Genomic DNA, 24,806 nt, shown 5'->3' with positions numbered 1-24,806 from the left:
TCAATGACCGATAATTATATCCATCTCGATGTGCACGCCGAGTTGCATCGTCGTGATACCCATTTCAGTTGCTTCTTTAACTTGGTCCTTCATAAGTGCAACCAACTTTTGCCGAATACCGTAGGATGGACGGCAAAAACATCTTTCCGATCAACAAATGTCTTGATCGCGTTTCTCTATTCCTCTTTTTAAATCAATGCTCTGTCGATATCTTTTAGAACAGACTCAATTTCAGAATCCACACATCTGAATTCTACAGCGGCAGTCATTTCATTGTAAATAGATTCAACACGCGCTCTTCGGTGACGTGGTTGATTATGTTATTGTTGATCATCTGTCCATCATCGTATAAAGCCCACCCTGACAATTTGATTGGTTGACCAGCTTTGGGTCTCGCATAGTAGCTCCTCAACGGAGAAACCCCAGACCGATCTTCTCGTCCTCAAAATGTTATGGGCGGGGCTAAGATCCCTAACCCTAACATTTCTCAAAATATCTTCCTTTGTGTTCATTAAAACAACGAACCAATAATAAAATCTTGAACTCGATCCTAAACTTGACTGATAACAAATGAAGGTCAGGATCGAATTGATGTGCTTCCTTTTTTGTGCAATCAAACACCTCAACCTGCTAATCAAGTTGTTCAGGGCTACCTAAAAATTAGAGGCAGGTGTGCTGGAGTAGGGTTGGAACAAAAATTCATGGATGATGGATCCATGTTCTCATTCTGTTTACGCCAAATTCTGACTCTACCATCTGAATGTCTCAACAGAAATCGAGACTCATCAGACCAGGCAACATTTTTCCAGTCTTCAACTGTCCAATTTTGATGAGCTAATGCAAATTGTAGCCTCTTGAGATGAGTGGTACCCGGTGTGGTCTTCTGCTGTTGTAGCCCATCCGCCTCAAGGTTGTGCGTGTTGTGGCTTCACAAATGCTTTGCTGCATACCTCGGTTGTAACGAGTGGTTATTTCAGTCAAAGTTGCTCTTCTATCAGTTTGAATCAGTCGGCCCATTCTCCTCTGACCTCTAGCATCAACAAGGCATTTTCACCCACAGCACTGCCGCATACTGGATGTTTTTTCCTTTTCACACCATTCTTTGTAAACCCTAGAAATGGTTGTGTGTGAAAATCCCAGTAACTGAGCATATTGTGAAATCCTCAGACCGGCCCGTCTGGCACCAACAACAATGCCACGCTCAAAATTGTTTAAATCACCTTTCTTTCCCATTCTGACATTCAGTTTGGAGTTCAGGAGATTGTCTTGACCAGGACCACACCCCTAAATGCATTGAAGCAACTGCCATGTGATTGGTTGATTAGATAATTGCATTAATGAGAAATTGAACAGGTGTTCCTAATACTCCTTTAATTCAATTTTTCAATTCAATTTTATTTATATAGCGCTTTTCACAAAAGTCAATTGTTTCAAAGCAGCTTTACATAAATAGAAGCAGTGAAAAGCACAGAAAACGACAGATAGCACAACAAAATACATGATAGCATGAGCAGTTAAATTTGCTGCGGCTATGACTCAATATTATAATTGCACGTATTACTAAAGCAACGTATAGAAGAGGAAGCTAGGTAAAGCCCAAAAAGGCTGCCTCCCCGGGGTGAAAAACCCCCTAGGAGAAAAAAAACCCCGGGCTTTTATCCGAGGAAAAATAAGTCCTAGGAGGGAAAAACCCTTGGGAGAACGGAAATGGAGATTTAGCGGAGATTAAGCGGTTCTGCCGGTGATCGTTGGTCAGGTATCAGCTGGGCATAACGTTGAAGGACAGCCAGTAGATCAGAGGTGTGCCGACTTTCACATCTACCGGGACTGGGTCTGTTTGTCTCGTCCTCGGGTCGAGGACGAGACAGGGAGAGAAAAACAAAATCGTATTAGCGTAGCGGCCGTTCATATGTATTGAAGTGTCACACAGTGATGTGGTTTAACTCAGCTTAGTTCCAGACAGACTAAATATTGCGGCATAATTATGTTATCCACAGTTGAGGATTTAGCAAATTGGGGGCCCAATGCGAGGGTATATATGGTAAATAAGGGTCACATTCCGATCTTTAAGAGAAAATGAAACCTGACGACCCGTTTGACTAAGGCCTAAAGCCCAGCTGTCGTCGTTAATGCAGGTTCCGTGGCAAACGGGTCTATATTGTATACCATTTACAGGACCAGGAGAAAACGCCAAAAACATCGCAACCCGACCATACGTGTTAACCCGTTTGACTAAGGCCGGAAGCCCCACTGTCGTCGTTAATGCAGGTTCAGTGGCAAACGGGTTTGTATGGCATACTATTCATAAGACTTACGATAGCGCCAAAATCGCAACCCGACCATACGTGCCAACCCGTTTGACTAAGGCTGGAGGCCCCACTGTCGTCGTTAATGCAGGTTCAGTGGCAAACGGGTCTGTATGGCATACTATTCACAAGACACACGAAAGCGCGAAAAACGCAACCCGACCATACATACCAACCCGTTTGACTAAGGCTGGAGGCCCCACTGTCGTCGTTAATGCAGGTTCAGTGGCAAACGGGTCTGTATGGCATACTATTCATAATACTTACGATAGCGCCAAAATCGCAACCCGACCATACGTGCCAACCCGTTTGACTAAGGCTGGAGGCCCCACTGTCGTCGTTAATGCAGGTTCAGTGGCAAACGGGTATGTATGGCATACTATTCACAAGACACATGAAAGCGCGAAAAACGCAACCCAACCATACATACCAACCCGTTTGACTAAGGCTGGAGGCCCCACTGTCGTCATTAATGCAGGTTCAGTGGCAAACGGGTCTGTATGGCATACTATTCACAAGACACACGAAAGCACCAAAATCGCAACCCGACCATACGTGCCAAACCGTTTGACTAAGGCCGGAAGCCCCACTGTCGTCGTTAATGCAGGTTCAGTGGCAAATGGTGGCAAACTATTTAATGCAATTCATTTTAAGTGTTCATGCAGAAAAGGTTTTTATTTATTTATTTGGTTGGTCTGTGTCATGACCGTGAGTGCTTTGTTCCGTGAAAATAACTATTGCGAGTTAAGAACCTTTACTAGTCAAATTATGCGAATGCTTTGTTGAAGAGAAAAGTTTTAAGTCTAGATTTAAAATGATCGACTGTGTCTGATTCTCGGACATCGGTTGGTAAATCATTCCAGAGCTTAGGGGCTAAGTAGGAAAAGGATCTTCCACTTTTAGACACTTTTGATAGTCTAGTGATAATCCATAGGCCAGAATTTTGCGACCGTAGTGTGCGTGATGGATTGTATTCTGATAGTAATTCTCTAAGATATGAGGGTGCTAAGCCATTTAAAGCTTTGTAGGTGATTAGTGATATTTTAAATTGGATGCGATATTTAACTGGCAGCCAGTGTAAAGATGCCAGAATTGGGCTTATGTGGTCATACTTCTTAGATCGAGTAAGTACCCTTGCAGAAGCGTTTTGAACTAGCTGAAGCTTGTGACCTGATTTGAATGGCATCCCCCGAGTAGCGAGTTACAATAGTCTATTCTAGAGGTCATAAAAGCATGAATAAGCTTCTCTGCGTCAGATGTAGACAGTATATGGCGTATTTTTGAGATATTTCTAAGATGGAAGAATGCTGTGCGGCAGACGTTGGCGATATGACTATCAAAGGATAAGTTGCTGTCGAACATCACACCTAAGTTCCTAACCGTGGAAGATGGCACCACAGTACAGCCATCTATGTGCAATTTGTAATCTGACATATTATGTTTGTAGCGATTTGGTTCAATAATAAGTACCTCTGTCTTATTGGAGTTGAGCTTAAGAAAGTTATGTGCCATCCAGTCACTAACATCGCTAATGCAGTCTTTTAGCTTAGAAAACGTGTGTGTTTCGCTGGGATGCGAGGAGATGTAAAGCTGGGTATCATCCGCATAGCAGTGAAAACTTATGTTATGTTTCCTGATAATGTCTCCTAGGGGTAACATGTATAACGAGAACAGGATAGGACCTAAAACTGATCCCTGCGGTACACCGTATTTAACCAGGGAGTGATATGACTCTTCCTCATTTACATAAACAAAGTGATAGCGATTGGTTAGATATGACCTAAACCAGGCTAGCGCCTGACCACTGATACCAACATAGTTTTCTAGTTTATTGAGTAGGATTCTGTGGTCTATTGTGTCAAATGCTGCACTAAGGTCTAGTAATATAAGAATTGAGATTTCACCACGATCGGATGTTAATAGGAGGTCATTTGTAACTCTAAGCAACGCTGTCTCTGTGCTATGGTGGGGCCTGAATCCTGATTGGAACTTTTTATATGTACTATTATTTGTCAAGAATGTGCGTAACTGGCTTGCCACTACCTTTTCTAATATTTTCGAAAGAAAAGGGAGATTTGAGATTGGTCTAAAGTTATTAAGTTCTCCTTGGTCAAGCTGTGGTTTTTTAATCAGCGGTTTAATAACTGCTAGTTTGAAAGCTGTTGGAAGTATCCTATTTCTAGCGATGAGTTAAAGATATTTAGAACCGGGGTTGACACTACAGGGAATACTTCTTTAAGTAGTTTTGTGGGAACGGGGTCTAATATACAGGACGATGATTTGGATGATGTGACTAGTTTAGAGAGCTCATCTATTGTAGTAGGTTTAAATGAATCAAGATGTTCTTATGGTAGTCTAGTGTTAAGTGAACTAATGGGTAGAGTGGTGGCTGCCTGGGTAGCTACGATGTTTTCCCTAATAGCCGAAATTTTGTTAGAAAAGAAGTTCATGAAGTCGTTACTATTGTGTTGATGTTTACTATTGGTTTCTGTTTGTTCTTTGTTTCTAGTCAGTTTCGCAACTGTGCTAAAGAGGAAACGAGGGTTATTATGATTCTCATTTATAAGCTTGCTAAGATATGTAGATCTGGCGGTTTTAATAGCCTGTCTGTAGTGTTTAACACTCTGTTTCCATGCTGCGCGCCATACTTCTAACTTTGTGCTTCTATAATTTCTTTCCATTTTTCTAGCTGCCTTTTTAAGGGCTGCTGTGTGATGGTCATACCATGGAGCTGGCGGTTTTTCTTTGAATCTCTTTTTTCGAATGGGAGCAACGGCATCCAATGTGTTAGAACAGACATTGTTTAGGTTTTCTATTTCAATATCTAGATCGTCACAGTTATCTGCTACATGTTTCATTTGGGACAGGTCTGGAAGAGTGCTAATAAAGCTATCTTTAGTGGTGGAAATTATTGTTCTGGCTAGTCGGTAGCATGTTGTAGATTGAGTGATCCTATTTAGAAGTACAGTGTATGACACAAGGTAATGGTCAGAAACTGCATCACTCTGAGGTGATATTTCGACGTCATTAATATTGAGTCCGAGTGACAGAATTAAGTCTAATGTGTGATTACGAGTATGCGTTGGCCCTGTCACGTTTTGTCTAATATTGAGAGAATTTAGAACATCTATAAACGCACGTCCTAATGCGTCTTTTGGGTTGTCCACATGGACATTAAAATCACCAACAATAAGAGCTTTATCTACAGTGACTACAAGCTCAGATAGGAAATCTGCTATTTCATTAAGGAAATCTGCATGGTGGCCCGGTGGTCTATAGATTGTCGCTAAAGCAAAAGAAAGCTGTTTGTGGTTACGATCAGTTATTTCCATATTTAACAACATTACTTCAAATGATTTAAATTTTAGCTCAGATTTTTGGTTTACTTTAAACATTGTGTTGTATATTGTAGCTACACCACCCCCTCTCCCCTTTAATCGAGGTTCGTGTTTAAAATAATAGTCTTGTGGGGTGGATTCATTTAAACTAATGTAGTCGTCTGCTTTAAGCCAGGTTTCTGTTAAACAGAGTACATCTAAGTTTTGGTCTGTAATTATTTCATTGACAATAGGTTCTTTAATGGTAAGCGATCTAATGTTAAGAAGGCCGAATTTTAAGATTCGAGATTCATCTGTTAATGTATTGTTTTCTAATTTTATTTGAATCAGATTTGTACCAGATGTAACAAGCTGTGCCCTGTATTTATTTGTTCGGGGAACAGATACAGTTGAAATGTGCTGATATTTCGGTAAGATTGACTCGAAGTGCTGGGATATAAGTGGTCTTGACATATCACGGCAGCTAACAGATGGACGGTTAAGCCGATCCGTCTGTTTCCTGACCTGGGCCCTGGATAGTCATACTATATCAGAATTAAGACTATTGATCAGATTTTTAGTGAGTATAGCACTTCCTTCCGATGACGGATGAAGGCCATCTCGGGTTAAGAGAAATGGTCTTCCCCAGAAATGCTTCCAATTGTCTATAAACCCTACGTTATGCTAAGGGCACCACTTTGACATCCATCCATTGAGAGACACTAATCTACTATGTGTTTCATCTCCCCGGTAGGCGGGGAGGGGACCAGAGCATATTACATTGTCTGACATTGTTTTTGCAATTTCACACATCTCCTTAATATTGTCTTTGGTGATTTCCGACTGGCGGAGCCTAGTGTCATTCGTGCCGGCGTGAATAACAATCTTAGAAAACTTCCGCTTAGCATTAGCCAGCACTTTAAGTTTGGATCTAATGTCAGACGTTCTGGCTCCCGGTATACAGTCGACTATGGTGTTTGGTGCCTCAATGTTAGTGTTCCTGAGTATAGAATCTCCAATGACCAGGGCACTTTTAAAAGGTGTTTCAGCTGGTATACTCCTTAGGGGATCGAATCTGTTAGAAATTGTCGTTACGTTATGGGTCTTAGAAGGACGCCTTATATGACTATGCCGCCTAACAGTCACCCAGTTTGACCGCCGACTTGACTCTGATGACGGAACCGAGCCATGTGTATTTTGATAAACAATATGCGCGCTCGATACAGTATTTGTAATATTTATATTAGCATCTGATGTCGGAACCGAGCCATTAGTCTTTTCGCTCGATAGATTATTTGCAACAGTAACATTAGCGGTTTTGCTATCCTCAACTAACGTTAGCGTTCGGATGCGCGATTCTAGTTCAGCAACCTTCTCAGTTAACCTTAATACTTCAATACACTTAGTGCATGTAAACCCCTCTATGCTAACAGCAGAAGCTAAACTATACATGTGGCAAGTAGTACATGTTACAATAACAAGCGGAGTCTTACCGCTTTCATGCTGGGCGATGGCGTCTTCGTTTACCCGAACGCGGTCCCCGGAGCTGCATTGCGTGGGGTGTTCGGTTGTGACACGCCTCGGTCGCCTGCGAACGTCTGGGGCCAGGGTGATGTTTGGCTTGCCGAATCTGCGAAGGCCGGGCAGCGGTTCCTCCACAGCTTCCCGATCGCTTTCATGTCGTTCACGGTCCGTGAAGCTGCATCGCGTGGAATGCATATTTGTTGCTCGCTTGTGGACGTCGGAAGGCAGGGTGAAGTGGGCGCTGTACCTCGCCTTGGATCTGCTAAAACCGGGAAACAACTCCTCCACAGCTTCCCGCTCAGGTGAGGATAGGTCAGAAAAGCATATATCAGATGAATCCGCCATTAGATCGGAAAATGCTAGCTTCAGCCTCCACCGTGTGGATGCTAGCGGGCTATATGCTAACACTGGGTGTTTATTAGTGATAAATAGTTTCACGTGGTAGTACTGCTCAATAATCGTCACGGTAAAGTATTCCTATGTAAAACTAATAAGTTATATTATATAAATAGGAATAAGATGGTAAAAAAAAAGCTTTTAGATGATGAACTCGACGGAGCTACGATGCACGATCTGTTCAGCGTGACGTCACAAACCGGATGTCTACGTACCAGTGACTCTCTCTCTCTCTCTTTAGGTGAGTGTAGGATCAAAACACATTGGTTTAACTCTGTATTTACTAAATGAACACTGACTGCACTTTTAATTCAAGTCACTTCTACTCCTGTTTTATTTTTTTCACACATTTTTATTAAAATCACATTTATTTTCTTTTAATGGTTATTTTAAATTCTCATGTATCTTTGTTTTAATTAGATTTTATTATGTTTCTTATTTTTATATATTTTTTTCTCTTATATAGTGTTTTCTCATATCTATGTAAAGCACATTGAATGACCTCTGTGTATGAAATGTGCTATACAAATACACTTGCCCTGCCAGGCAAAGAGGATGAACCTGAACTTCCTGTCACGGCTAAAGGGTTAGAATCTGAATCTTCGTTTAAGGCTGAGAGGACTGAACCTGAGTCCCCTGAGCTTCCTGTCCTGACCAATTTGGCTGAGCTGGAGTTTCCTCAATTTCCTGTCCTGACCATAAGGCCTGTATCCTCACTAGCCCCTGACTTCACCAGCTCCTCACTGGCTTTTTGCTCTGCCGGCTCCTCACTGGCCTCCGGCTCCTCACTGCCTCCTTACTCGCTTCCGGCTCGTCCCTAGCTTCTGGCTATATATATATATCTCAGTCTTTCTCTTGTCCTTTGTCGAGTATTGTTGTATCTGTTATGGTGTTCTGTTCCCTGGTTTTCGAGTCTGTTTCCGTACCCTGTCTGGATTATTTTGTTTTATTCTGTTATATTACCATCCTTACCTCAATTGGATCAGCAGCATACGCTCATCATTACAGCTGTAAAGTACATTTAATCAAATTGGTTATTCCAAGTCAATTCAACCCACTATTTTAAGTTTTGATGAGTTGACAACTTAAAAAAACAAAACAAATAGAAATTGTCAAAAACTCAATTTAAAGTAACATAAAAAACCTATGACTTGCTATGACTTACTGATTATAAAAATGTTTACAGTTTAAAAGACTCCAGAAGTATGAGAAGTGTTTATTAAACTATAATAAACACTTACATCAGCTGACTGCATGTGTCTTAAAGCGTCTTTTAAGAAGAATTTTACAGGACCCGCTCAAAGAAAGTCTCATGTGTGTTAGATCCCACAGTCTCACTGGCCACTTTACAATAATTAAAGGTGCCATGCCCTCTGTGGACTCCTACAACCTAATCACTGTACTGCAGTTTCCTCTCTGACATCTCAACAGTTTTCCTCTCATGAGTGACTTTCATCTTAGTGACTTCTCACCTGTTTAAAACCTTGAGATTTGTTTAAAAGGAGGTTTCACGCTGGTGATTACAAGTATGAGGTGTGCTGTGTGGGATTTTTATGTTGTTTTATTAATCAGTATGTTATGTTATAATTCATATGTGCCATTATGCTTTTTGTGCTGAGATATGTGAGTAAATGTCTGTGTGTAAAGTTGAGAGGCTGTGGTTTCGGTTTTGGGGAGAAACCTGCAAACGCTGATAACAAACCCCTGAAGAGAAAACACGCAGAACAGATGGTTTCAATAACCAAGTTGTTTGCTTTATAACTATGTTATATTTAGAGAAAGTGAAAATTAGTATGTTTAACTAATGAATGCATTTAACCAATTCATGAACAATGGAGTATTGTTGTGTTATTGAATAATTATGTTTTACATATTTACTGCCTACATTTCATGCTAATTGCTAAAAGTGTTAAAGTTACAAAGATGTCCAAATAAGGACTGTGGAAATTGATTTTGTTCCATTTTTATATTTCTTTAATTGATCATTTTATTCTATAAACATTGTGTGTTTCATATATGCACTGAGCTATTATGTAGAAATGAGGTGTTTGTGTTTGAGAGTGGAAAGTTACCAGTTTTTGTGTGTGTGCTGTAAGGAGGATTAGCGAGGAATTTACGCCTGGTATTGATCAAGATAAGAGAGAGGCCTGAGGGGGAAAGCAAACAGGCAACTATGTCATTAAATAATGCTTTAATGTTCACAGGATAAAATATGCAATGTATTTCTTACTTAATCAGTATTAATCATTGAATAATTGATGAAATAAATATAAGATGTTGTCTTTGATAAATGTGTATTAACCAATGAAATGAAGGTTGCATACAGAATAACCTAATGGGGGCAGGGCAGCTCAACCTTGAAGAACAGAATCTCCTGTGTGTCTGTGTGTGTGTGTTTTCTTTCCTAACAGATGGTTTTTAATAATGATTAAAGTGTTTGCTTAGAAGTAGTATTGCAGTAAAAGATTCAATATGTGTTTATCTATCTAAAGAAGTTAATGTGTGCCTTATTCATATAACCAATTTTACAAATAATGAAATTATGTCATGATATTGAAATATGTTTTACATAATAATCACTTTCATCTTACAGCTTATGTTTTTTATAAATTAATGTTTTATTAATGATTTGTTTTTAAGAAAGCATTATAACATGCTATGTGAATTGGAGGAGTACTAGAGAGGAACTGCAGGGCTCCCAGGGATGACAGGAGAACGTCTCGGTTACATATGTAACCCTCGTTCCCTGAAGGAAGGGAACGGAGACGTCACGTCGTGACCGACGAATTGGGAACCGCTTCGCGGGGGACCTATCTGCTTCGAGAAACCTTTAAAACGCCAATGAACTTGGCATGCAGATAATTGCATCTGCCAGCGCCGCCCCGCCGCACAGGTATTTAATGAGCGGCAGGTGCAGTTATCAAATCAGCTATTTTTTGCTGAGAAAGCTGGACAGAAGGAAAGGGTCCGGCCGATATCAGCAGTGGAACAGCAAACTGTGGCGACGGGACGTGACGTCTCCGTTCCCTTCCTTCAGGGAACGAGGGTTACATATGTAACCGAGACGTTCCCTTTCAGTCGGTCACTACGACGTCACGTCGTGACCGACGAATTGGGAATCCCTACCAAAGCGCCACTGAAGCTGACCCTTCCAGTGCCTGCGTAAACCCTCCGACTCTCCTCTTTAAGGGAACGAAAATGGGGTTGAAGCAGAGGCCGGTCACTACTTGTTCCTTAACCCACGATAGTGACTAGGCGAACTGGGAAGCGAACTCGTCAGGCGGGACTAAGATCGCTGCGGAAAGAAAACCCTCTAGGGGTCTACCACTAAGGTGATGGATAAAAAGACACGAGGTCTATATAAAAAATACTCTCTCTTAGTACACTAGAGAGGCGCGGAATGAACTCCGCTAAGGGAAACGTGGTAAATCAGAACTTTCCACGGAAATACTCACAAAGAAACCACTAGGGGGCGCAATGTGGCGCTAGCCTCACCCAGGTTCTTAAGGATACATCTAGTGAAAGGCTGGCAGCCGATGCTCCGCAACATCGGCCACCAACCGGTGGAGGAGACAAAAAACAGCTTTTTGTAAGGTTTTGGCCTTAACTGCCTTCCATAATGGTGCGGTCGTGCAGCACCGAAAAGAAAGGCACCAAGCCGACACAGGAGCCGTTCCTCGATGTTCTCACTGATCTGACGAGAGAACTCGAGAGGATACCGGCTCAACACGAACACTGTAAAATCTAGTGAACGTATTAGGTGTCGCCCAGCCAGCAGCTCTACAAATATCTGCAAGTGAGGAACCACGAGCCAAAGCCCAAGATGAAGCCACGCTTCTGGTTGAATAGGCTCTCAAACCAAAAGGGCAAGGAATGCCCTGTTCTCATACACCAGGGCGATTGTGTCTACAATCCAATGAGACATCCTCTGTTTAGTGACAGCTTTCCCTTTCTGCTGACCACCGTAGCAGACAAAGAGCTGTTCTGAGGTCCGAAAGCTTTGAGTACGATCCACATACAAACGTAGTGCACGAACAGGACATAACAAAGCCATGGCTGGGTCTGCCTGCTCCAAAGGCAGCGCTTGTAAATTCACCACGTGATCTCTAAAGGGAGTGGTGGGAATTTTAGGCACGTAGACTGGCCGGGGTCTCAGTGTAACGCTGGATTCAGCCGGCCCGAACTGAAGGCACGAATCGTGACCGAAAATGCATGAAGATCCCCTATCCTTTTAATAGAAGCCAATGCAAGGAGAGTCAAAGGTTTCATAGTGAGAAACCTGACGCTCACCGTCCGCAGAGGCTCGAAAGGGCAGTCCTGAAGGGCTTTCAGCATCATGGACAAGTCCCAAGGAGGAATAGAGGGAGGGCGCGAAGGATTCAGCCTCCGTGCACCTCTTAAAAACCTAATGACCAGATCGTGCTGACCCACAGATCTACCGTCTATGGGTACGTGATGCGCGGATATTGCCGCGATATCTACTTAAATGATAAGTGGTGACAGCCTCTTCTCCAAGCGGTGCTGGAGATATAAAAGCACAATACTGATCGAGCATTCCCGGGGGTCCTCTCGTTGAGAAGTACACCATACAACAAACAGGTTCCATTTCAGCGTACACGCCTGCCTCGTAGACGGCGCTCGCGCTACAGTGATGGTGTTAGATACCGCCTGGGGTAAATCACCTAAAACCTCCGCGCCCCGTCCAGAGACCACACATGGAGGTTCCACAGATCGGGGCGAGGGTGCCATAATGTGCCAGGGAATCAGCCAGGGAGGGACTGTCGCGAGGAGAGTGAATTCTGTAAAACCAATTCCTAGTTGTCCGGTACGGCGCAACTAATAGAATGCGCTCCTCGTCCTCCCTGACTTGCACAGTGTCTGCGCAATAAAGCTTACTGGGGGGAAACCCCGCGGCCAGCTGTGTGCCAGTGCATTCACGCCGAGTGTTCCCTCGGATAATGAATAAAACAGGCGACAATGGGTTGTCTCTGAAGAAGCAAACAGATCTAACTGCTCTGCCGAAACATTTCCAAATCAGCTGAACCGACCGGGGGTGGAGCCGCCACTCGCCGGGCCGCGCTGCTCATGAGAGCGCGTCTGCCGCTGTGTTCAGCGACCCCGATATGTGAATGGCACGAAGAGACCTCAGATACTTCTGACTCCAGAAGAGGAGAGACGGGCGAGATGCGACAGGTGACGAGAGCGCAGACCGCCTTGGCGATAGATATACGCTACAGCCGCAGTTTTGTCGTGTGCACTAATACATCTTAAGCATCGAATCACGTTGATGAAACGGACGAGCGCAAGATATACAGTGCACAGCTCGAGGCAATTTATGCCAATGTCGCTGGAATGTCGACCAGACCCCCGAAGCGACGAGCCCGCCGTACGTAGCTCCCCACCCCGTTGTAGAGACATTTTTGCCAACAATAGCATGCCTGGAGACCTATCTCAGTGGCATCCACACCCTGAGAAACGCTGGGTCTGACCACGGGGTGAAAGTGTGACGGCATCTCGATGTAATTATAATACTGTGAAAGCCGGTGAGCCACGCTCTCCTCGGGACTCGGTCATAAAGCCAACACTGAAGCGGTCTCATATGGAGCAGCCCGAGCGGTGTCACAGCCGCAGCTACTGCCATATGCCCCAGAAGTTTTTACAATTATTTTAGTGGAACCGCAACCCTGCCTTTAAATGTTTAGGCAAGTCAGAATTGACTGAACACGCGCTTCTATGAGACGTGTTGATAAATCGACCAAATCCCGTTATATTCCGAGAAAAGAGATCCTCTGCACGGGGCAAAGTTTACTCTTTCCCCAGTTGACCTGAAGACCGAGACGAGCGAGGTGTTAAAGTACACGATTTATGTGTGTGCGCAGCATCTGATGAAACTGAGCTATTATGAGCCAATACGCCAAAACGCAAACACCACTCTCTCTCTCAGGGGCTGCAGTGCGCCCTCCGCAACTTTCGTGAAGACACAGGGAGAGAGAGAGAAAGCCCGAACGGTGAGACATTGTACTGATATGCCCACCCCTCGAACACAAAGCGGAGAAACGGCCTGTGTCGGGGAAGTATGGAGACATGAAAGTACGCGTCCTTCAGGTTGAAGGCTGCAAACCAATCCTGTGGGCGGATGCATTAAAATATGCTCCTCTGCGTAAACATTTTGAACAGCATTCTGTGAATTCTGTGAATTCTCGACTCAGTACGCAGATCTAGGATCGGACGCAACCCGCCACTCTTCTTGGGTACAATGAAGTAAGGGCTGTAAAGCCCCGACTTTATCTCGGCTGGAGGGACCGGCTCGATCGCGTCCTTCGCCAATAGGACAGCAATCTTCCGCACGCAGTACGTGCGCATCGGCAGCCTTCACCGTGGTGAAGCCTGAATATTTGAGAGGTAGCCGGTCAAATTGAATGTATAACCGAGACGGATCGTGCGTAAAAGCCAACGCGACGGGCTGGGAAGCTCTTCCCAGGCCCCCAGATACCGAGCGAGAGGAAATTAACGGCACGATGTGTACCCGTGGCGAGCGGAGACGGGGAACTCAACGACGCGTGCTCTTTGGCCGCATTGTGAGATGTGGTGTGTAATGAAACACTCACCCGAAACCGCTGATGGATGCTGAGCAAAGGGGGCTCCCTTGTAGATGTCCCGCTCGATACATCCGCTGGCGAATGAGGAAGAGGAGAACGTAGGGTTTTGAGCCCGTCCGAAACTCCTATATGCCTCCGGGGACCTGGAGAAAGAAGAGGAATTCGCTCTTTGAGGTTAGTGGGTGCCGATTGAAGTCGGCGGAACACAAAACGAAACCAAGGATTCCCCACCCGTCCCTCCTACGGGGTGGGGGGGAGAGTGATGTTTTCACCATCTCCTGACGAGCGATCCTCTCCATCTTCAGGTCGCCCGACTCAGAGCCGCTAAGTTTCATTTTCCACCTTTGTAGCGGGCTGAGTGGGCGGGTGAACAGCTTACGACAGGTTCCTTAGAGCTGCCGGGATGAAGGAACGAAAAAGCCGTAGCAGGACACCCTCGGCGAAAAGCAGACCAATATACTGACGTAACGGAGGGGGCAGCTAGGCTCCGACGTGGCATGAAGCCTCAGTCTGCTCTAAAGCGGCCGATCATTGTTGAACACTCTCAGCCGCGTCCCCGAAATGGCTGGTCTAAAAAGGAACATTAGGGCGATTATTAATGACCTACTTAATGCCCGCAAGACACAACCAGAGATGGCGTCCCTGGACCACCGGGGGGTGGGCATAGCACGTCCGGCGGCCTGTGGGGTGAACCCAGTCGCTCGTAGCGCCAGGTCAGAGCCACACAGGATTCTTTAGTTGCCGGGCCGTGACCTTGCCTGTGCAGATCCTTCAGTGCCGTAGCCTGCGGACCTGCATCACGCCATGGCGCGCACGGCAGAGGCCGCCTCTCACAAGCCCGTGGGTCTGTGAGGGGAGGGAGGCTGGTCTCTTGGAGCAGCATAACCCTTAGCGGCCCCGCCGTCAGGAGAGGTGAGAGGTGATGGCTGAACGGTCGGTTCCGGGAGGAAAACGAGTTTTCCACGACCGTGTCAACCAACATGCACCCCGGGAAGAAAAGGCACAGAAGGTTGGGGCTGTTCTTGCAGTCCTGAAGTGCCAATCATCTAGGCGGGACGGTGCGGGTGGGGGAGGAGCTCTCCGCTCCACACAGACCGTCTCCGCGCTCCCGAGCGTACATGGCCGCCACTCGGGGTCGAGCACGGGAGCCCCTACCCAAGGCGGGAGTGGGTCCGAGTCGGCGACCGAATAGACGACCCCCTCTCCGATGCTGTGACAGACATAGAATCCTCGTGAGGGCTGAAAGAGGACGAGAGCACGTAGAACACGCGCCACCCGTCTCTCTTACGGCACCTCTGGCTGTGGATGGGGGTGCTGAGAGTCACTGGACGAACCAGCTAACCGATTCAGCACCGTTTATACGGAGATAAGATTTCCGGAGTTTTGCCACCGCACCTTTAACGGGGCTCCGCAACGGAAAAAAGGGGGTGACGTTCCCGGAGGTACGAAACCCGTCTCCGCCATCCAAGAGGTTCACGCTCTCTTAGGAGTATGAACCCTCCACGAACGCCGCCTCAGCATGCACTCTTGCGCACGAGAGAGGACGATCGTGGCCACCCGGGGACCCATACATTTGCCGCATCCAGAAACACGGACAGAAAGACATCTTTAAAAAGACGCTCCTGCCTCAGTGCAAGTGAAATGCTGTCTTTAAAAAGACGCAGAACACCGCAATACTCTTTTAGAGGAAACACTCTTTTAATGTGCTGATGTTGATGAAGCACACAGGGGAACGGCTACGCACACACTCAACTAAGAGTGAGAAAAAAAATTAAAAAGAGAGGTGGAACACCCGCGAGCCTCCGCTGAAATGCCTTTGCCCAACCAAATCAAACAAGCAGAGTTCTCCAAAGAGCAGAGAGTAGCTTCTCGTGAGCAGTCAGTCTGCCAGCTTTCGAAGATAAAAAGCTGATTTGATAACTGCACCTGCCGCTCATTAAATACCTGTGCGGCGGGGCGGCGCCGGCAGATGCAATTATCTGCATGCCAAGTTCATTGGCGTTTTAAAGGTTTCTCGAAGCAGATAGGTCACCCGCGAAGCGGTTCCCAATTCGTCGGTCACGACGTGACCGACTGAAAGGGAACAGTTTGTTTTTTCTTTGTCTATGTGTGTCTATCTTTGCCTACAGGCTGAAATTGGGTGTGGTAAGGGAGTCAGATTCACGAGGAAGAGCAGCCTTTGTGGGTGGAGATTTTCTGAAGAAAGATCGACGTCACATATTTTATAAATAAGCATGTTACTTCCTGAGCTGGTTGTTCGCTACTTGAGAGGACCCAGCGCGCTGTTGAACTTTTTCATATCTGATCAATAAATATTTGAACTTAGATATTTGTATCTTGTGCCTTTCCTCTAAATTATGAACATGCAATGGACGCCTTAAAGTCCAACAGCTGGCACCTCCACAGAAGATCTGAGATTCTCTTGCTTCTTATGTTATGCATTAATAAAGCTTCTTCATGAAAGACGTCTTCTTAAAATTAGAGATGCACCGGTTAAATTGGAACCAGACTTTTTGGCCGATTTTTCCGAAAGTGCACCCGTGTTCACAGACTACATTTTTAATAATTCACAAACATGATGTCTTTTGTGTGGAAATATTTTGAAACCTGTACGCAGGACGTGATGATTGCAACCTGCATTCTGCAATGTCTACTAATTAAAAGTTAATTGCGGAGGAACAACAGTAAATTCACAGGGCTCTCAAGTCTCAAGCATTCACAGTGAGACGCATGCATTTCAGTCAGTTCACACGCTTACACGCCACACCTTGTATTTCTCATGCTGAGAAGAGACTGATAACGTTTCCTGCAACATACAATAAATGAATGAGGTACTCTACCGCGTTCATAGCTGTCTTGAGTTTTTTTTTGTATTTTCAACTTTACCCGATGACGGAAGAACTGACATGCAGATGACATCAAAGTACCGCGAGAACGACTTCTTACAGAGGAGTCTGATTTCAAATTGCTCTCACGCTTCTCTGATGATGGAAGCGCGGTGCGCGAACACACGTAGCGAAAGTTAGAAGAGCAAGATCCGAAGATAACCAAATGCACTATATAACACAGGTTTCTTGAATAAAGCCAAATTCATTCTAATTTATGATTGATTCAAACCTCCAACTGCTTTGCAATCAGACCCTTTAGCTTTCCTGAAACTAAGGAAAGTAGACTATATAACAGCTTCCTGAAATTAATGAAAGGACTAGAGATGTATTTCATTATTATTATCATGTAGTTCTTAACATGTACTCTCTCACACACGGAACATCTCTCCCACACACAGTATACAATACAAATTTTCTTTTAATTTAGATACATTTGTATTATTTTTTTTGAATATATTGAACAATTTATTAAATTTGGATAAAATTGTCTGTCTTTTATCAGACTTATCAATTGTTATAATTTATATTTGTGCTAGCCAGTTATAAACAATAGGTAAAATTGAACTGCTAGCAAACACTTTTTGTGAATTTGATTTAATGAAATTTCATTCTTCAGATAGGTGTATTGCCTGATACCAGCATTCTGTTGAGCATATGTGTGGGTAAATGTGTGTACTGTATGTGAGTGTGTGTAAGTTTATAGTTGTGTGTCAGTGTGGGCAAGAATAAGAGTGCTATGTGTGAGCTGTTTGTGTGTGTATGAGATTGAACAAAGGCAGACAAAATTCCATTCAAGTACCCCACTGAGGCACAAAGCTAAATCCTGTCTCCATGGGAACAACTCTGAAAGTTTCCGTGGCCTTTACACATTGTTTCTAAAAGCCGCCATTACACTTGACAAACTACACTGACAAATCCTAGATTTCATCAACTTTAAAAGGGCTCATAGTCTATACGCTGAAGGTATTTGATTTTTTCTCTTTGTTGAATTATAAGTGTTAAAATATGAGACAGAAAACGTTTATTGCAACAGAATGGGAAACATCCTGTGAGCCTTGATAAACATCACTTCACTTATCTATTCAGATTCCAGATGAAGAAATTTTAGATGTACAACTGAACATCACAGTGGGTGGAGTCTAACTAATTTAAATAAGTAACCTCTTTGCAAAAGCATGCTGTCAGGCTCATATTTCTCCACCAATCCCTGCACTTGCTCGGCTTTGAGGGGCGGGTACAGGATCTCATTGAGTCGAGGGTCTCTCTGTTTGTTGTTGATGAAATCTCTCATCTGCTCAACAGTGAGGTATGGCCGGCTTTTGGCACCGCTGTGTAACACAACATTAACACAAACACAGTAGACAAATAAATCATAGGCACCAAACAAAAGAGACATTGCACAGCACATTTTATCTCTGGGAAAAGAAAAGCACATATCTTGAAGTCTTGGTTACAAAAAAAAGAAAAATTATTTTCACCAACACTGGCCAAGAACATTTCAGACAACATGCCTCAGTAGTCACACTACACAGGCGAAGAACCAGCTGCTGTCAGCAATTTATGAAAACAAAAAATAATACATATGATTAACAAACATTGCAACATTTAAGGTAATAATGAGGATACTGAAATTGTAGTTTGCAGGTTAGGATTCAAAAACTCACAAATTTAACATTATTTTCTCGTTTGGGTTAGGGTTGCTTGACACAGTCGGTATTGTACTGTATACAGAGCTGTCAATCAATTTTGAATGCACACTGTAAGCGGTTACCTTGGTGTTGTCATCATATTACAAGTAAAAAATAAATAGAGCAGCAGGCCAAATTCAAAAACTCGGATTTGGATCTATTTTTCTCGGGGTTGTCTTGGGTCAGGTCTTTCTTAATAAATAAATAAACAAACAAATAAATAAATAAATAAATGAATGAATGATTAAATGAATAAATAAATAAATAAATACAACGTGACTGAACTAAAAGAGATTTATTTCAAAGAAACATTTCATTGGGTTATTATTTTATATATATTTATATATGAAGAGTTTGGTTCCAAAACGCCATAAATCCATTTTGACAAATGTTGGTAAAAATTTGTTTGCTCTACCAAGAAAGTGATAAGATGAAAACCACAATTTTCCGTACAAACTTTCACTTCACTAAAAAATTCAAATCCATAACTTGATTTTTAAAGATTTATTATAAAAACAGATTTTTTTTCAAAATGCTATACATCTATTGAATCAGTGTATAAATGTGCATTCATCTTTGCCATGTTATATTCATTTAGTTGACTAGTGGTATACACTGATTAAAAAATAAACATTACTGGCATTAATCAAAACATTTACTTTGTCATATTAATACACTGGCATTGCTGCTGATCAGCGATCAACACCAGTCCTCTTTCTTTGCAGAATGCAATAAATGTGTAAATTATTTGATTTTGATGGCTTACCTTTCCTTTTCCGCCACAGAAAACCACCACAGGTTTATTAATGCCATCAAAGTATTATTTTGTTTTTGTTTGTTTTTTGATCACAAAGTTCAAAATAGATGAGGAAAAACTAGGATTCAGTGTGTATTCAAAGCGCCGCAAGTGTTGTTTACAATGTGTGGAATGGAGCGCTGTGATTGGTTGTGAGGATTTATTGTTTTCTGGAGAGAAGGAGGACTGGTGTTTATCACGCTTTGGGAAAAAAGGGAGAAAAGATAACAGAATAACACAAGAATTTACATTTTAATACTGACCTGATACAATACTGATTTTGATGGTAACTAATTTTGTTTTTAATGACGTTTATTGCGTTTATATTCATATATACTTATACTTAAATATATGACTATATTTTATTTACAAATATCATGTGTAGTCACTGTAAATGGTCCCTTAAGGATTGAAACAGCCTGTTTTTTTACATTTCCAAACATACTGTATTATCTTCAAATTCATGTTACTTACTGTACATGTTTGATTCAAAGTGAGGTGGTGTGGTAAAATATTTATCAATGCATCAAGAGAACTTACGTTTCTGAGAAGATTGTGTCAATATCGTTTCGCGGACATATGCTGTTGAGAAGACGTCGATATATGTCAGGTGTAAATGTATCTCGAGAAATTGAGTCATTCTGTAGGAAAAACAGCAGTGTAGAAAAAAACTGTTACCAGGCTGACCTAGACTGTATAATTGCTAACATTTTGGATTATTTGCAATTTAACAAATAAAACTTGTGTCATTGGGTCATGACCGGGTGCAATTCGAGTTAACTGTGAAATTGTCTTTACTTGAAATCACAATATAACAGTCAGTCATGTGCAGTGAGATTGTAAAGCAACTCAATTTATACATTTAGGCATTGTGCAGACGCTTTTATTCAAAACGACTTACAAAGATAAGAAAACAATCAAGCGATTGTGAAACCAATCGACTAGCACACAGCCTCGAGTCCTGTTGTATTTTAAACCTACTGGTTCATTGTTACTCTCAATATCTCTTCAAAGGAGTGTTTAGTACAATGAAAATTGTTAATATTAAAAGAAAAGTTCATCCAAAAATGAAAATAAGCCCATAATTTATTCACTTTATGACTTCCTTTCTTCTGCTGAACACATTTACAGTGATACTAAATCAAACCCTGGCTCAAATACAAATAGTTTCTCTGATAAACAAATCAAAATGCATATGTTAACCCACCATATGGTCATATGGATTCCTTTTGTTCTCAGATGATGGATCAGCTTAAAGCGGCCATGTTCAATGCCAGGATGTTTTTTAATACAACTGTGCTATGTGATATATATACACCTAGAATGTCATTAAGGTTTAAGTAAATTATGGGCTATTAGTTTAACAGAAAACAATGCTAGATTTTGATTCATGTGAGTTATTCATTATCTTCATATGCTAAATTCTGATTGAAAGAGCCGCTGTTAAATGATATAATTACATAACACTCTGAAATGCTTATTTCTGATAGGTCTGAGTGGTGACATTCCAATGTTTGTTATTGTCAAATAACAACTGCCTAAAACCGATAACACAGCCTCAATCCATCCAGGTACTGTGAGTCATTTCGACAGGTGCAATGTAATAATCACAAATATAAATTCAATATAAATATGCATAATTAGCATATATAAGTCATATAAGCATATTTATAAATGATTAAATCATATACATGTACATTTTGTTTGAAGTTAAATTTAAACATAAACCTGATAAAATATTTCTAATCAATATCTGTTGTATATATTTACTCATTTCATGTGGCGAGTGGCCATGTACTTGGTGGGATAACGAACAGTCAGCGGGGTTGCTACTTGCTTTTAGGGTGATACAATCCTTGACCCCGATCTCCGGGTTAGGGTGGGTCGGGATTTATTTCGAGAAAAAAACAACTGACTACTGTACATTATCCCTAATATGCAACTGTATGCAACACAAAATATTTTATTTTCTAGTGATTATTAATACACATTTATTAATAAAAGACATCAGGGTGTTTAGTTGCATTAAAAAAAAGGTAAAGACCATGCTATCACACTGCAAACACATAACAAACAAACAAACAGCACAACATGGGTAAACAAGATGCAATCCTTGTATTCTGCCCTACAAAGGCGAAGTGCAGTAACTACGCAAACACTGAAACAGAGAAAAATGCCCTTAAAGTTTTTTACACCAGCCAGTCAAACATGTTACTGCAATTTTGGCACACACGTTTCTCTGAAATGGGACAAATTGAACCAGGAGACTTTGTCACAAGACACAACAGATCTCACAAAGCCCATTTCAACCATTAACTCAATTTTGACCAAATGCGTAGTTACTTGGCTTTGTAGGGCAGTATTATTAAATCATGTATTATTTTAGTAACAAATGTTTGCAGGTTAGTTTAAGGAATAGAGAATGTCAACTGCTCCCTTAGTAATCAAAATTATTGGGCCCTATCTTGCACCCAGCGCAATTGACTTTGTCAGTGACGCATGTATCATTCGTATTTTGCACCGGCGCACAGGCACGTGTTTTTCCCTCCACAGACGCACGTCGGCAAACTAGGGAATGAACTTGCGCTCCCTGGGCGGTTCAGCGCAAAAAAGGAGGCGTGTTGCAGCGCAAACCATCCCTGATGCTATTTTGCAGTTTCAAAAAACAATTGCGCCACTGACTAAAAAAAACCAAGTCTAAAGTCAGTGGCGTGTTGCGCGTGGTTCATTATGCTATTTTAAGGGCGCATGCTTGACCATAATGGTAAATGGACTGCATTTATATAGCGCTTTTAACAGACCTATGGCCATCCAAAGCGCTTTACAATTAGCCTCACATTCACCCATTCACGCACACATTCATACACCAACGGCGGTGTCAGCCATGCAAGGCGCCAGCCAGCTCGTCGGGAGCAGCTGGGGTTAGGTGCCTTGCTCAAGGACACTTCGACACTTGGCCCAGTGGAGCCGGGGATTGAACCACCAACCTTCCGGTTTGTAGACAACCTACATGAACCACTGAGCCACTGCCACCTAACCCTAACCCTATAATGTATAGCGTGCACAACGCGCACACACTTTGCTTATCTAATATACACAGATGCAACAGTTATTTTTGCAAATCATAAATTGTTACACTAAAAAATATTAACACATGAGATAAGGGAAATCATAGTGGTGAACATTGTGGTGATAGTTTTTATTTATTGTGTGGCTGCAGCGATGTCCTCTGCTGGCGTCAGGTCCTGAGGCAGATCCACCTCCCGTTACATGGCGTGCCCGATTTATGCTGGCAAGCTTGGGATTCCCCCGTCTCCTGACATCATTGTAGCGCTTAGCGCAACGATGGGGATGCCAGCTGATGAGACTGTGGCTATTTCCTCTCACGCCTGTTTAACCGACGCTGATTTGGGCGGGTTTCTCCTATCCCCATACAAAACAACTTCTCTGTCTTTGACTGCTCTTACAAGAACGTCGGTCTCCTTGGCTGTGAACCGCTCCTGGCGTGCGCCTGGTAAATCCGTCATTATAATAGCAACCCGCCATGGAACTTGCGCCCTTGCGTTTAAAGGGAATGTTGGATAGCGTTCTGATTGGTTTATTTGACGTTACGCCCAAACCACACCTATGAATAATGAACCTACTTCAGACCAACCCCTTATTGATTTGCGCCTGGCGCAAGAGTTATTTCTCCCGCCGGGAAAATAGCAACAGCGCCCAAGATCCGCCCACAAAGTCACTTGCGCATTGCGCTTCGCACTTGCATTTCAGATCGTTAAAATAGGGCCCATAATCTCTGAGATAACCCAGTGAATGTGTGTGTTTGTGATCAAATACCTTTAGTACATTTCACATAAAATACCTTTAAAGTTTCACGAGTACGTGAAGAACTAAAGACAAAAGTGACTGAAGCACAAAAGCTGAGGAATTTCTTACTCTTCCTGTTGGCAGCCCGCAGATTTCCAGAGCGCTTTCAACTCGCTTCCTGTCTGCACAAAACGCCCGGAAAATACTAGAACGCAGAAGTGCACATGTAAAATTGACAGCACATTTAATACAAAGAATCAGATTGCATGGTTCTTTGTGGCCGATACCCACTTCTTTACAGGAATGCCACCCTCGGGAGTTAGCTGCAACATCAATCTTGTGTAACTGTGAAGAACAATGTCAACATCATAAACAATAAAAGCTATTTAAGAAGAATATCTGTTGTAAACTGAATTAAAATATATTTACTGTGATCTTGTCAGCATAAATATTTCAACAATTTTGATCTGTTCTTATTTAAGTTATTTAAAATATTTTGTTATTTACTGTTGAAATCATGAATCATGAGTAAAACTTGCCTAAATTCATTTTATTTTGATTTATTTTACTTCTTGAACTGTCACTATTTTGATTCTAAACTTTACCATGTTTTGTCTATTGTTGCTTATTGGGCATAAAAAGAGTCCTCTTCAAATTGAAACATTATCTTCCAGAACTACAACAAATGCCTGATTATGATGACAGCACGCTTCTTCTGAAATCAAATATCAAAATTTCATTTATTTAAATAATTCCCACCAAAGACATAAAAGGGGATTAAATGTGGGCTTGTGTGTGTGTGTGTGTGTGTGTGTGTGTGTGTGTGTGTGTGTGTGTGTGTGTGTGTGTGTGTGTGTGTGTGTGTGTGTGTGTGTGTGTGTGTGTGTATCTATATGTGACCAGTCACGGAAAGTAATGACACAAGTCGGATCTGGGGCATTTTGATTTATTCATAGATTCTAAAAGTGCAGTTTCTAAGCTTTCCAACGATGTGTAACACATGGAAATCTGATAAGATTTGGAGAAGTTGTGGTCATTTGAATGTAACACATTAAAGAAAGAGAAAATTGAGAAAGAAAAAAGTTAACACTTTCCCTTTTCCCTGGCTGGAGAGACAATAGGGCTCATTTACATCTCATTTAGCTAAGCCAAACCCCCTTTAAAGCTGTTATAGCATCATACTGTATGTAGTATTTTATTACAGAAGTCCGCATGACAACATGCAAAAATAAACAGGACTTTTACCTTTGTGGGGATCACAAGTCGAATCCAGTCTGTTTCAGATGTATGAATCATCCAATGATTTTTGTCCACAAATGCGTATAGTCAGTTGAAATATAGATATATAGTCTATTGTCTATTTGGGCTACAGGGTGATATGGCTGCTGATTACCTTGGGTTTCATATCCCTGGGTTAATTTCAGGGATAACCCTGCTTTTAAATTGCAAGTGTGAAACAATCCTTAATCCAGGGTTCAAAGCGGG

General features: G+C 42.4%; 1 protein-coding gene across 1 annotated transcript in view; it reads right to left on the bottom strand.

Annotated features, from left to right (window-relative positions):
- plcb1l (phospholipase C beta 1-like) overlaps positions 1-24,806 on the bottom strand; it is a 123,052-nt gene that overhangs the window by 59,436 nt on the left and 38,810 nt on the right. Inside the window, exons 6-9 of the mRNA XM_065260012.1 lie at positions 23,613-23,666; positions 23,451-23,526; positions 20,055-20,155; positions 18,192-18,358 (exon numbers count right to left, since the gene is read on the bottom strand). Coding sequence (XP_065116084.1) covers positions 18,192-18,358; positions 20,055-20,155; positions 23,451-23,526; positions 23,613-23,666 — 398 coding nt within the window. The remainder of the gene's footprint in view (positions 1-18,191; positions 18,359-20,054; positions 20,156-23,450; positions 23,527-23,612; positions 23,667-24,806) is intronic.

This window comes from Paramisgurnus dabryanus, chromosome 12, assembly GCF_030506205.2.
Source record: "Paramisgurnus dabryanus chromosome 12, PD_genome_1.1, whole genome shotgun sequence".
NCBI classification, from domain to species: domain Eukaryota; kingdom Metazoa; phylum Chordata; class Actinopteri; order Cypriniformes; family Cobitidae; genus Paramisgurnus; species Paramisgurnus dabryanus.
This window is presented reverse-complemented; position numbering and strand designations above follow the sequence as displayed.